Below are 13,572 nucleotides of genomic sequence, written 5' to 3' on the forward strand. Positions count from 1 at the left end.
TGCAAATATTGCTGGTTGCTCCAGGGAAAACTGTTCCCAGAATTATATCAGAGACACTGTAAGGGCATTGAATGTGGACTTAACCTTTGCAAGGAAACAAGTACTGATGTGTGGCTTTGTATTAATAAATAGCAGATCAGATACCAATAAGTTAAAGGTCCCTTTGAATAGTTACTCCAGAATTACTCTGTAATTGGTTGGTGCGAAAGTAATAGTGGTTTTTGCATTGCTGAAATTTGTCATTTGATATTGGAATACATTCTTAAATAAATGTGGTTGTGTAATACATAATTTTAATGCCCTTCTCTCGCCTTTTTTTTTTTTCTTTTGCTACTGACGTTACTTTCTGTTTTATACTTATTTTAGACTGTGAAAATTATGTTAAACAAAAAGCAGATATGAGTTAATTTCTTATTCAAGTTCAAAAGGGGTTGTAAAGCAGCGGAGACACCTTGCAACATCAACAATGCATTTGGCCCAGGAGCTGCTAATGAACATACAGTGCTGTGGTGGGCCAAGAAGTTTCACAAAGGAGACAAGAGCCTTGAAGATAAGAAGCGGAGCGGCCGGACATCAGAAGGTGACAAAGACCAAATGAGAGCAATCAACAAAGCTGATCCTCTTAAAAATACATGAGAAGTTACCACAGAACTCAACGTTGACCATTCTACTCAGCATTTGAAGTGAATTGGAAAGGTGAAGAAGCTCAATAAGTGGGTGCCTCATAAGCTGACCGAAAAAAAAATCATCATTTTGAAGTGTCATCTTCTCTTGTTCAACACAACAAAAAACGACTTCTTCATTGGATTGTGACATGCGACAAGAGTGGATTTTGAACAACAATCAGCAATGATCAGCTCAGTAGCTGGACCAAAAAGAACCTCCGAGGCACTTCCCAAAGCCAAACTTGCACCAAATAAAGGTCACAGTCACTGGTGCTCTGCTGCTGGTCTGATCCACTACAGCTCTCTGAATCCCAGTGAATCCATTCCATCTGAGAATGATGTTCAGCAAACAGATAAAACACACCAAAAACTGTAACACCGGCAGCTCATGTCAACAGAAAGGGCCCAATTCTTCTCCACAAAAACGCCTGAGTGCACGTCGCAAAACCAACTCTTACAAAGTTGAAGGAATGGGCTACGAAGTTTTGCCTGATCCACCATATTCACCTGACCTCTCACCAACTGACTAGCACTTCTTCAACCATCTTGAGAACTTTTTGCAGGGAAAACACTTCCATAACCAGCAGGATGCAGAAAATGCTTTCCAAGATTTCGTTGAGTCCTGAAGCATGCATTTCTAGGCTACAGAAATAAACAAACTTATTTCTTGTTGGAAAAAATGTGTTTATTATAATGGTTCCTATTTTGATTAATAAAGATGTGTTTGAGCCTAGTTATAATGATTTAAAATTCATTGTCCAAAACCGCAATTACTTTTGCACCAACCTAAATATCTGCTGAAAAGAGTGCTTGACCTAAAATAACCCTCATTTTTACTAGGCTGTGTCAGTTTCACACCCACTAGAGGAAACAATGGGGTAATTATAGCATGGAACTGGAATGACTGAGTGGAGAATTGGGACTCCTCCGTGGAGCACTGAATTCACAACCCAGGAAGCTGCTTGCCTAAAATAGCAAATGATCTCCATTTTAAAATATTCTTGGCAGATATCGCGGCTGTCTGTAGACCCATCATGAGTCCAGCACCCAGAAGCTCTCCACAGCAGGTCAAGAGAAGGGAAGTCTTTTGCTTTTGTTGTTGTGGCTGATTTGGGGTTTGTAACATGCCGCATTTGGGCCACATTACAAAATGATACCTCGATGATTCCTAAGTGTCCTCCCTGATGATGCCCCACGGCAGCTGAGCGGGTGCAGGCAGGGACAGGGTTGTGTGGTTGGAGCACCCCAAGGCAGCCAGGCACATGGGAGGTGTTCACTGAAAATCAGAAAGGTCATGAAGGAGACATTTCACCCGAGTCAAGGGGCTGAAGAACTGAGCTGGCTACCTCCTAATGCTAAGTCCTGGTCAGTGGAAAAAAAACCCAATGTGACATAAAATGTCTTGTGGTTGCAACCCTGGGGTCTCACTAAGAACTGCAGAGGCGTCTTCCCTGACAGACTCCATTTATTTTTGAGGACTAAAAAGAAAAAAAAAAAGATCAAAACAGCTACCACTGTCAGGTGTTAGATGGATTTATCTATCCATCCTGGAGATGGAGACTACCTGTCCTCAGTTTCCCTCCAACAGACATAACACTAATTGCTCTCTTACTGGCATCAAGAGCGTGAAAAGCAGAATACAGATAAGCTTTAGTCCAAAGCGTATTTATCCCCACCAATGAATAGAACTGACTACTATACAGTACAGGTTATTTTTTTATTCAACAGTACAAGCAAAACTCATGTGGAAGCAAAATTCTTTTTGTGGAGTTTAATAATTTACTGATTCTTCCCATCTGGGCCCGGGAGAACTAAAAGCAAGGAAAAAAAAAAGAAAAAGAAAAGGCGAAGGTCTGGGTATCTAAAATCTACCAGTTCCATGCGGGACAGTCATTGCACAATACACCTCCATGGAGCACGCCGTGCACAAACGGACAGGCACACACAGGGAATGGGCTGCCTGACCATCAGGAGCAATAAACCGAATGCTTTAACACAAAACTGGAACTACTGCGGGACAAAGAACATCTATTTCTCAGTATAAAGGTATTTTCTTTTTTGTACCTACTTAGTACTATTCCCTGAATACACCAGACCTCTAGTGAGCAGAGGAGCAGAGTGAGGAGCTGGGTATCATCTGAAACAAAAATGCATTTACTTGAAACAACACAGTAACAGTATCGTACTGCTGTTGGTCAGCATTACAGCTTAGACCATGTGCTTTCTGCCATCAAATCTAGTCTGTTGGTTTTCTGTCAAAATTTTTTGGCAGTAGCTTTCAATATCACCTAAATGTCACCTGAATGCAGTATCCCCTGCACCATGACTGAAATTAATACTAAGCAAACTTAGGATAACATCCCGTAAATCTGAAGATCTTTATATTTCTACGTCCAAAAGCAGATGATTTTGAGGATGAAAACCACCTATCTCTGTGCAAGCATGTAGTTATCTGTGGTCTCTGAGCTGCTTGGCCTCAGCTGAAGATTTCCAGTGAGAACCTGCTTCAGTCTGAGGCTCAACGCTGGGGATTAGCCAGATGACATCCCTTTACCCACACACAGAATAGCTGTGTCCTACAGCCTTTTTCATCCCTCCTCCCTTTCCCACCCATGCATGTTCATTTCCAGCTCATTACTCCTTGTGTCATTATGATTTTACAAGGCAGACATACAACGCAGCTCAGCAGAAGGACAAGAGCTGAGCATGTAAAATCTACACCTGAGCTTCTGCCTCACACACAATATCCGACGCTCTGGTCACTACTGACGGTTCATAAATTGTTACTCAGATTATTGTGCAGATATTATGGGGAGAGGACGCTCAACCTGTGTTTAAAACCAGGTCTCTGAAAGCACAGTGGTCTTATATTGCTTAATGCTCTATAAATACCCTATGCAAAGATCAGTCACGGGCTTGTATCAGTGAGATAAAACCCGCACTGAATTATTTAATGAACCGGAAATGGCATAGACTTGACTTTGCTTTACTCTCCAGGATAGAAAATGTTCATATACTTGTCTTGAGGTAGATAATGTGGTTAAATATGCTATGGAATAGGGAAATAGTGGAAGGTTCATATTGATAAAAAAATGCTTGTGCTGAACAAATGAATGTCCCTCATTACCACAATCTGTTTGTGTCTCTTAGAGAACTCCAGATTTACACATATATCTGCACAGAAAATTCCAGGTATTTGAAGTGTCCACATTATTGAGCACCTCGTTCCTACAAACACTGCAGAAGTACAGCTGGTATCCACTCCCTGCTCTTAAAGTTGTTGGATTTGTCAGAGTCCAGCTTTGTAGGGGTAAAGACTGTGCAGGTTATTGCCTTGCTAAAACACCAAATGTCACTGTAAATACTCTTTCTTCAGCAGGTCTGTGTTTCTTCTGCTCTGAGACCAACACAGATACTAAGTTGTGGGACTGTGATCAGTCATCACATCCCAACACACAGGGACAAGGACAGGTTCACAAAATTCACCAGACTGTGGCCATGCACTTGGATCTGACTCTCTTCTTCCACAGACGGAAGGTTGGTGTGTGGATTCTTTAAGGACTACTAGAGGTTTTCATAGGGCTAAGTACACTGTAATCAGAGACAAAGGAAAGCTACAGCAGTTTCACTCAGCATCTGAAGATGTTTGGATGCCACGTTTAGCTTTGGCAGCTCAACAGTAACAGGAATTAAGGAGAAGTTCTCATTTCACGCCTCAGGAATGATCCAGTCCTGAGAAACAGCTCCTGTCCCTTAAATTACAACCCCTCTCGTGCCAGAAATTGTAACTAGAATTCAAGGGTTAGAAAAACAGCCACACAAATATTTGTTGATGAGAGATAAGAAGGAATATCCCCCACACACATTTGCATCCCAGTTTTGATATGAAACAGCACTGGCACACAGCATGAATATGCAAACTGCAGCAACATGCACTTGGAATCACCATGCAAGAGGAAGCAAAAATAAATAAGCAGGTGCAAAGTACCTCAGAAGTAACCTTGCTAGACAGTAATTTACAGGTGTACTGGTAGAAAGGGAAAAGACCAGCATTAGTACATTGAACAAGCATGTTATAACCAGGAAACAAGAACAAAATAAAGAAATTGCAAGAACTGGCACATCCCGGAGTATAGGATTTCAAGCAACTTGGTGTCATAAAAAAAAAAAGAAAATTAGTCAGTTTGATGTTTTTTTTAATGACATTGCTTGGCCAGTCTCAGTCTTGTTTACCATCGGTGGCTGACCCGTTTTCTTGCTGCTGCTTTTTCTCTTTTTCTCACCTGTTGAAGCCTCTAGTGTAACACATCCTCTTTGGAAGAAACTGTCCCCTTGCCTGAGCAGTGATGTTCTTCCAAGAGCAGATGTGCTTCATTTCCCTCTGTCTCTGAACGGCAAAACCTGCAAGCCCCGGCCAGAGAGGCTACGTTGCGTAGACTGGATGCTTAAAGGACAGGTAGGGTAGATGTCCTACCAAAACCACCCTCTTGCCTTTTGGTGTGTCTTATGTAGGGAGAAATTAAAGCTATATCCATCAGTTGCCTTCTGCCCCCACAGGAGTGCTGGCTCTGTCCTGCTTCGGGTACCACAGCATCCCAACTGCTCCCACTACCCCAGCACATCTCTGGCCCCCCTCACTCACAACACTGAGCCATGTTCAGCTCTCAGGACTTAATGCTCCAAGTGGCAGCTGCCAGTCTGGTTGTCAGGTATGCTCCTTCCCCCACTGCATTTCAAGTATTTTTAAATACAGGCTGGTGATGTACTCTTTTGTTTCTTTAGTACAGAAATATTTTTCTTGAGCACGTATTCAAATGTCGCCTGCTGACAAACCAAACCTATTTGTTGTTAAAGTGATTATTGCTTAGCCTGGCATGTAAAATACAGGCTGTTTCAAAAACATGGACCAAATTTCACAACAGCAACATGTCACAATTACACAAAAATTTACAAATGGTTTAACGAGTTATCAAGTTTGCATAACCTTTTAATAAATGCTCTGTGTTCCCGCCACCTCCTGTATGGACAACATCGAGATGATAGTTGAATTCGTCCCAAATGCCTCTCAATTGGGTCCATCTTCTTGAAGCACCCTGTATTAACTCAGATTAACAGTTTGAGCATTTCATATCTGAATTATCTTTCCCCTGCCAATGGTGGGAGTTTTTTACATAAGGAGAGCAGAAAAAGAGCACTTCTTTTTTGAATTATCTTTCCCCTGTAAATGGTGGGAGTTTTTTACAAAAGAAGAGCGGAAAAAGGCAGGGAAGAGAAACAAAGCTCTCCCACTTGTTCAGAGAAACTCCCCCTGGGCTCTGCAGGACATTGCCCTCTAATAGGATTTCAAACAGGCAGCAGCAAAACGTAAATCATGTTTGGCTGTATGCAATGGGTTTAGAGGAGAATAACAACAAACTGCAACACTGTGGGACTTCAGTGTGCACTGGGGCTCTGTAAATTCACTGCAGCCTTGACAATTAATCCCAGAAGAGGATCCATCCCATGTGCCGCCTGATGGGCACTAATCTCCAGCCGTGCATCCTGGGGCGGTCAGTGTCTGGGCAGCTTTAGCAGCCACGGACAGCTGAGCTGGCACCCAGCGTGCAGCTTTCCACTCGGATACTGCCCCGTGCTCTGATCAGGTCAAGGGCTCACTCCAAACTGCAGAAGAGATCATGCAGTTGTGGCCAACCTGCTTTCTAGGGGCATACCTGCAGCTCTGCAAGCACCTGAGGAGCTGCACTCGGGTAACTGAGCAGAGGGAGTTACGTCTAATAACATCTTTTTTTAAAGTTGCTCTGACTTCTGCAAAGGGTGTGAGGGTGTGACATGTCTCCTGCGAACCCCTAAGGGTCCTTCAGGGAAAGAGAACCTCTGGGGAGATGCTAGAAAACAGCACCCACCGGAGCAAGTGTAGACACCCTATTTCACTGGGTGCTTTGGGGAGGGAGGGGAAACCAGAGGGTGGCTCTTTCCCAAGATGCTGCTGCCAGCACAAGGCACAGTCTTGTGCATGGGCTGGCTTCCAACCCGGCAGCAGGAGCCTGCTGGATCACGAGATCTCATTTTACAACAGCTTCAATAGAAGAAAGGACCAGAAAGTTTCTGGTGTGCACTGGAAACTTATTTGTTTACAGTGTGAGTCGGCTTTCCTACTAAGTTTTAGTTAACCAGCAAAAATGCAACATGACGCCTCCGCACTGCAGTTCTTCTGATTTTAAGTATTTGCTACTGCACAGTATCTGCTGGTAACGACTAAAAGCTGCCAGACTAGTGCAGTATTCACATTACAAACCTTCACTTCATTCTGTATGCCTAATGAGACTCTACCTTTAATGAACATTACTAGAATGCAATGTGGAGCATGAGCTCCTTGGCACTGGGGTCACCGTTCTGACCTCTCTGGTAAAAGCCCAGAGGACTGCGGCTGCTTCAGCAAATGTTGTGTTCATTTAAGAAGTTTTATATTGCACTTATATATCACTACCTTCTGCACTTATTGCCCACAGTAATAATGATTCTGAATAAGAATCACCTTGTGCTCTGTTAGGAAATAGGTCGTGTAATGGATGCACCTGAATTTTGACACTTTCAGTTATGAAATTTGTAGCTTGTTTTATTAGTGCCTTAATTGGTTTAAAACAGTGCTACAGTAATGACTGAAGTGCAGGCACCCATTTCACAAACTGAAATCCTGGCTGGTTTTCTGTTTGCATGGAAGAAAGACAACAAGGCTAGCACAAAAGAGCATGCTGCCCGTTGAAGGATTCAAGTTAATTTCTGAGGCACTCCCAGTCCAATTCTGCAAGAGGTCATTTCTAGGGAAGTTATTAATTTACTTACACTGAATCCTGACCACGCTGGGATGGGACTTTGGGAGTCTATGAACACAAGCATGAATATATGCTTGATCCACAAAGTTCAAAGACCCACTGAAATAACCAATCGGAGGGTCTTGGTGATGTGAGAATTAACAGAGCCCAACAATTGCAGAGCAGCTACCTGGAGCCTTTATTATTAATTAATTAATTAAAAAGAAACTTAATATGAGTTTCCTTTGATATTTGCAGTTGACACTCTCTCTTCCCCTCCAGTGTCCCTCATCCTTCCATTTCAAAGACACTGGCCCTAACAATGTGTTAAAATCCTTGCACAATTGCAAGGTGATCTGAGCAGATTGTTGAGAAACAAATATTTTTGTTGTCTGAATTTTGTTTCTTATGAGTCATGGTGTCTATCGCAGAGCAAGATGTGAAGAGGAAAAGAGCACTTACACTGCTGTCGTCCATCCTTTCTCGTCTCTTAGTTTTGTGTGTTTCGTAATCCTCCATGAGGGTCTGCATCAGGTTCTTGGGTCGCTGGGCTCCCGCAGGCTCCTCGGACAGCGGGTCAGACTGCGAGACAGGGCCTTCTGTGGTGGGCGATGGAGGAGGCTTGATCTTCTCTATCTTTCCTGCAAAGATATGAAAAGGAACAATCCTTTCTAAGATGAAGGACTTGCAAGTTGTTTCCGAAATACAACAGCTAGAGATTAATTTCCAGCAGGGTTTAAATGAAGAAACAGTTTGGAATAAGGTTTATGGAACAATCTGGTAAATCAGGATGGTCATGGGCTTTTTGAGCACTCTCCCTCTTTCTGAAACACAACAGCAAAACACTAGAAAATCTTTTTACAAAACCTGGAACAGCTAACAAATGACACAATGCAAATGTAACCCACCACTACTATGTACAGTAGTGTCTGGCTGCATCACCCCCATTCTCTCCTATAGGACACTTTTCAGAGGTCTGGAAATGTTTGTAAGATTCTGGAAAACTGCAATATGACCTTTTTTTCTTGCTCAGACAGTCCAATGTAAAGGATGCCACCGCTGTAAATTGGGGACCGTGTGTGAGGCACCCAAGGAAGGCAATATGCCTTTCTTCTCCTCTGCCAGTGCTTTTTATTTGCTTTGTAATGTGAAAGGCTTTGGGTTGGTCCCTGGCACTATTCTCCCCTGCAGCTCAGAGGGTGCTCCTGCAGGGAGCAGGAGGATGGGGTCTCCATCCCATTCACTGCTTGTTCAGACAGGGCCCTTCAAGTCTCCTGGTGGGAGGAAAGTCAAGAGAAATCAGGCTGCTCTCTGACTGAACCCTTTTCACCCAGAAACCCTGTTTCAGGCAGAGTGACTCCAGCTGAGGAGCTGGGAAAAAGCAGGGGAGAGCAAGGAGACCACTGCAACAAGCTGCAGGAGAGCTCAGCAGGTGGACAACCCACTGTCCTCCAGGGAGGACAGCCCGTGTTTGTCATCACCAGGTGCTGATCTGGGCTGAGCCGCCCGGCTTCTCCTGGAAAGAAGAAGGAGAACAATGGTAGCAGGTCGTAGGTGTGGGAATAAGGTGCAGGGGTCCTCAGCGATGGCAGGAGAAAGCAATGCTGAACCAAAATCAGCTTCCCTTTTCCATGGCACGTCAGTTCTTTGAAATAAGACAGTTCAATGGATGGCAAAATAAAAAAGGAGAAACAAAACCACCCTAAACCCCTTACAAATAAGTGAAGTAACCAGAAGGCTTGTGCAGATTTTAATCAAGCTTCCTGCTGCTGAGACAAATTTAAATCCTAGCTGCTACTCCAAAAATTATCACGATGGTGGTAGCCACTAGAGAGCAGCCTTGAAACCTCCTCTAATAATCAGCAGGATTCTTTCTTGAAGGGAGAAGTGAAACCTGAGTCGACACTGCAGGGGTCTTTTACAAAAAAATCCCCTTGACAGGCTTGTTTCATTTCTGACCAGTATGGAAAAACCCAGCATCACTAGGCTCTCGTTGCAGGCTTAGCTTAAGCTGGCTGGTTCAGGGATGAGGCTGAGAATTCATCCTCGACCCTACATCATACCACCAGAGGCTGGAGGGGGAATTTCTTTGGGCCCAGGTTCTCCTCTGGGTTGCCCCAGCATCAGCTCCATGGACAACCAGGAGTCATGCTGCCAAAGCTGGGTCCAGCAGCGGGTCCTGAGCTGCCCAGCTGCTCCCATATGTGACAGCTTGGACTGCTGAGCAGGAGAGTAACAACAACCATCACCTTGTCCATTAGGTCCAGTGCATAAAAAAGTCTGCTGAGAATAAAAGGCCTCATTAAGGGTCAGATATCTTGCTGTAATAAAAAAATCATAGAATCGCTTGGGTTGGAAGGGGCCTTTAAAGCTCACCCAGTCCAACCTCTGCCATGAGCAGCGGCGTCTCAACCCAGATCAGGTTGCTCAGAGCCCTGTCCAGCCTGGCCTGGGATGTCTCCAGGGATGGGGCATCCACCACCTTTCTGGCAACCTGTGCCCATATTTTACCACCTTCATAGTAAAAAAATTCTTCCTATTACTTCATTCTTATACTAAAAAGTAACTGTCTTTGAAGTATGCAAGTAATGCAGGCTTCTCAGACGTCTGCCCAGCTTTTGTGCCTTCCCCCAGGGACGCAGACAATCACAGGATGCTCAGGCCTATGGACAAGCCTCATGCCTGAAAAAAGCTCTTTCCACGCCACTCCCCCTGGAAAACAACGCAAACAGTAGGCTTTGGGGATCTGCAGTTTAGAAAAGGGATAAAGGGATATCTCTGAGCAGATTCATCCTCTCTGGATGGAGTGTCCATCAATTTTTGGTTTGTAGCAGCAACCCTGCTGCAACACACAACCAACTGTTCTCGGCATGCTGGGTAGTATCACCATGAACAGTGTCACAGTTCCTTTTTCACAAATATAGAAGCCAAGGCAGAAATGAGATTTGCCCACAGCAGAACAGTGGTTTATTGGTTTGCATCCACAAGAAATTATGCTTACACAACCATTTTCTCTTTTTGTTTGAATTTCACTAAAAACTCGGGAATTCACAGCGTAATTTCAACTGCTTTTCACAGAGGAGTAAGCGTCCTTTTCAAGTTCCATAAAAGCTTGTGAGAACAGGTAGGCAAGTGGAAAAGAGAGATGCTACCAGTACCAACAGCGGCAGAATGGCCAGAACCTGCACAACCAGCGGTGAGGCTGTAGTTAGATGACGGAGTGTCTGAGGCTTCAGGGCTCTCAGAACAACCACAGAAATCTCTGTGAACCTGATGCAGAGCTGCAGCCTAGTGCAGACCTATTCTGCCAGTTTGGATCGTGTTAGAAATGTTGCTGGGCAGATTTTTATTCTGGCAGACTTTCATCCAGATAAGGTGCTGTTCTCAGGCAGAAGAGACATGCAGCATAAAGGCATCATGAGACATGATGATCACAGGCACTCCCTACTGCTGCAGTACCATGCCCACACCTGATGTACGCAGACATGGCTGGTCATCCTTGCCCAAATTAAAGCTGCTTAACTCTATGATTTTATGATTCTGTGATTCTGTTAAAGGAACTGTGCTCTGAGTCAAATGGAAACAGGGTCACACTTGCAGGTTGCCAGCAAAAAACTGCAGCCTGATGGCCACACTTGCAAGTTAACAGCAGTTATCAGCAGCACCTTCCCGTCCACTGGAAGGTAGTCCTCTGAAGTCACCTTTAGAGCTGTTGGAAGATATTAAGAACAAGCTACAGCATTCCAAATCTTCACCTACACATTTATATTTTTCTTCTCTTTGAAAGGGACTCAAAAAATGTTCCACGGCTTCAGTTCTGGTGATGGCTTCCTCCACCCTCTGGCTTTAGGGATCTAGGTAAGAAGCTCCTGCAATTTGATTTCTCTTAATTTTTTGCCTCTTGCACTATTTATGTCAGGCAGGAGCTGCTCCTATGGAGAATGCTCTTTCTCAGCCCTGGGGAGGGAAAGGGAAAGCTGAGAGAAGGGGCAGCTGCTGTTGTGTCCCAGTCTGATGGCTGCAAGACACTGCCTGCCACCCCTCTGCAAAATCAAAGATCTGTAAGAGCAGAGGGCAGATTATCTTTCTCTGAACCAAAACCTCTGCACAGCTCTGATGAGCAAGAGGGGTTGTGATGGTGACTCATCCACCCTGTGGAACCTGACAGGTGCCCAAGCACTCACTGCAAGCCAAAGAAGGATGTGCAGCTGATTTGCTGCAATATCGAGAAGAAACTGTGACTGAGCTGAGGCTCTGGGACAGGGGCCCGAGCCACCGCTAAGTAACGAGCAGGTACCAAGGGCCATTGTATAATGTTTACTGAGGTACAAAGGAGATTGGAAGAATGGGGCTTCTCATAAGTAAGAGCAACTTCTTTACAGGTGCTGTTGGCACTTATTAAGACACCTGCACCGCAAAGAAATCTTTTCAAAATAAGGTATTTCAGCAAGATAGATTACTTTAGGAGACTAGTCTGTGTTGAAGGTCCTCTCACTTCATACATGTTCTCCACTATGGAGGGAATACGAGAGCAAATGACAAACGAGCTGGGTTAGTACGACCCAGAGGTGTCCAGGGGATGAGTGATGAGCACTCCAGAGGAATCCTTGAAGACAAAAAAGAACTTTGCTTTTTTCATACTGGTGCTTATGAACAGATAAGGAAACAGTATCTTCCATAAACTCAAAGGCTCCATTTCTACTCTAGCCTTTTTCAAAGTCCTCATTTATAATAAGGGGTTCATGCATACGTATTATACTTGATACTTACTCTTTACATGTGTATGGGGCATTAACATTTTTGCAGTGGCCAGAAATATTTAAAATATCCTGCCCCGAAGTTTCTGCTTCTCCTCCCACTGCATAAAAAGTATCTGCAGGCTGTGGCTGAACCCGAGATCTTTCATTAGGGTGGGTACTTACTAGTGAACAATGAAAGTGGAAAATGGTTTTTAGGCTGAAGTGGCTCCTCTGACAGAGGCTTATGGTCCACAGCCGTCACTCAGGAGAAGAAAGAATGGAGAAGAAAGATGATGATGGAACACACACACCCCTCACTATGTGGAGGGAACAGTTACCTGAAACTCAAAGGCACCTGATCTGTTGCATCTTTAAACTACAACTTGCCTTCTGGGCTTCGGCCATACACTGAAATTCTCTCATGTAGTTTGTCAACTGAGGACAACAGATGACTGCTGGTGGGCAGATGCGCATGCAGACGGGTCTGAGCGTCTGCAGATGAGCGCAGGGAGCGCAACGTGTTTTCTGCCTCCCCTGGCAAAGCTTTGGTGATGAACACCAAAAAGGCAGATGGGGCAGCTAAAGGAAAGGTTCCTTCAGGCATGGCTTCTCGTGTTAGGGATGCCCCCATGCCCAGTCATGAGACAGCAAATATTCACCATGGGTTTCTCTCCAACAGAAAAGCCTTCACTGAACAAAGACCCCATCATCTAATGGTTTTCATATCTCCTTTGATGAACAGCATTACTTGAGCCAGGCACTATAGGAAGTTAAACACAAGTTCTCCGTAATCTAAGCACTTCTAATAAAAGGAACATGGGAATTACTCCACCAAATGTATGCTGAATCCTCTTGTGTCACCCACTCATCATCCGGTTCAAATAAGCTATCAAACAGCCCCAGCTGCTCAGCAGGGGGCTCATGTACCACCTGCACATTGCAGGAGAAAACCACTGGCTTGCTGTGCAGCTGCTCAACATCTCACCAAGTGCATCAGGTGCTGCAGCAAAACAACGCAGGAAACGTTCAAATTTAAATACAGCTCCACAAATATTTTGGGACTCAAGATGACTCTCCATGCTCTAGCAATTTTTTTCTTGTGTCTTGAATTTCTTCATGCAGGAAAAACAATTTTTTTGGGAAAGGAGTTCACATAGCTTATTCCCTTCACCCTTCCAGGAGTAGCCTGGGGAAGGTCTTGTCCTGTGTGCACACAACACATAGTTGTCCACCAAAATTACTCTATGTCTTTCTCCAGCAATCTGAAATGGGTTAAAAGGCTGCTTCCAAGCATCTCAAACAGCTTTAAAGGATACTTGTCAGCAATGCAGAAGTTTCTTACTATGATCAGAGTTG

General features: G+C 44.3%; 1 protein-coding gene across 19 annotated transcripts in view; it reads right to left on the reverse strand.

The window, feature by feature from the left end:
- Positions 1-13,572, reverse strand: part of PALM2AKAP2 (PALM2 and AKAP2 fusion) — a 267,852-nt gene that overhangs the window by 6,194 nt on the left and 248,086 nt on the right. For 12 of the 19 annotated variants that reach the window (XM_065046386.1, XM_065046383.1, XM_065046385.1 and 9 more), the window contains 2 exons: positions 7,940-8,118; positions 4,654-4,692 (listed from right to left, as the gene is read on the reverse strand). In XM_065046386.1, the coding sequence (XP_064902458.1) occupies positions 4,654-4,692; positions 7,940-8,118 (218 nt within the window). The remainder of the gene's footprint in view (positions 1-4,653; positions 4,693-7,939; positions 8,119-13,572) is intronic. The other 7 variants (XM_065046384.1, XM_065046399.1, XM_065046389.1 and 4 more) reach the window with 1 other exon arrangement.

Source organism: Columba livia, chromosome Z (assembly GCF_036013475.1).
Source record: "Columba livia isolate bColLiv1 breed racing homer chromosome Z, bColLiv1.pat.W.v2, whole genome shotgun sequence".
Taxonomy (NCBI): Eukaryota; Metazoa; Chordata; class Aves; order Columbiformes; family Columbidae; genus Columba; species Columba livia.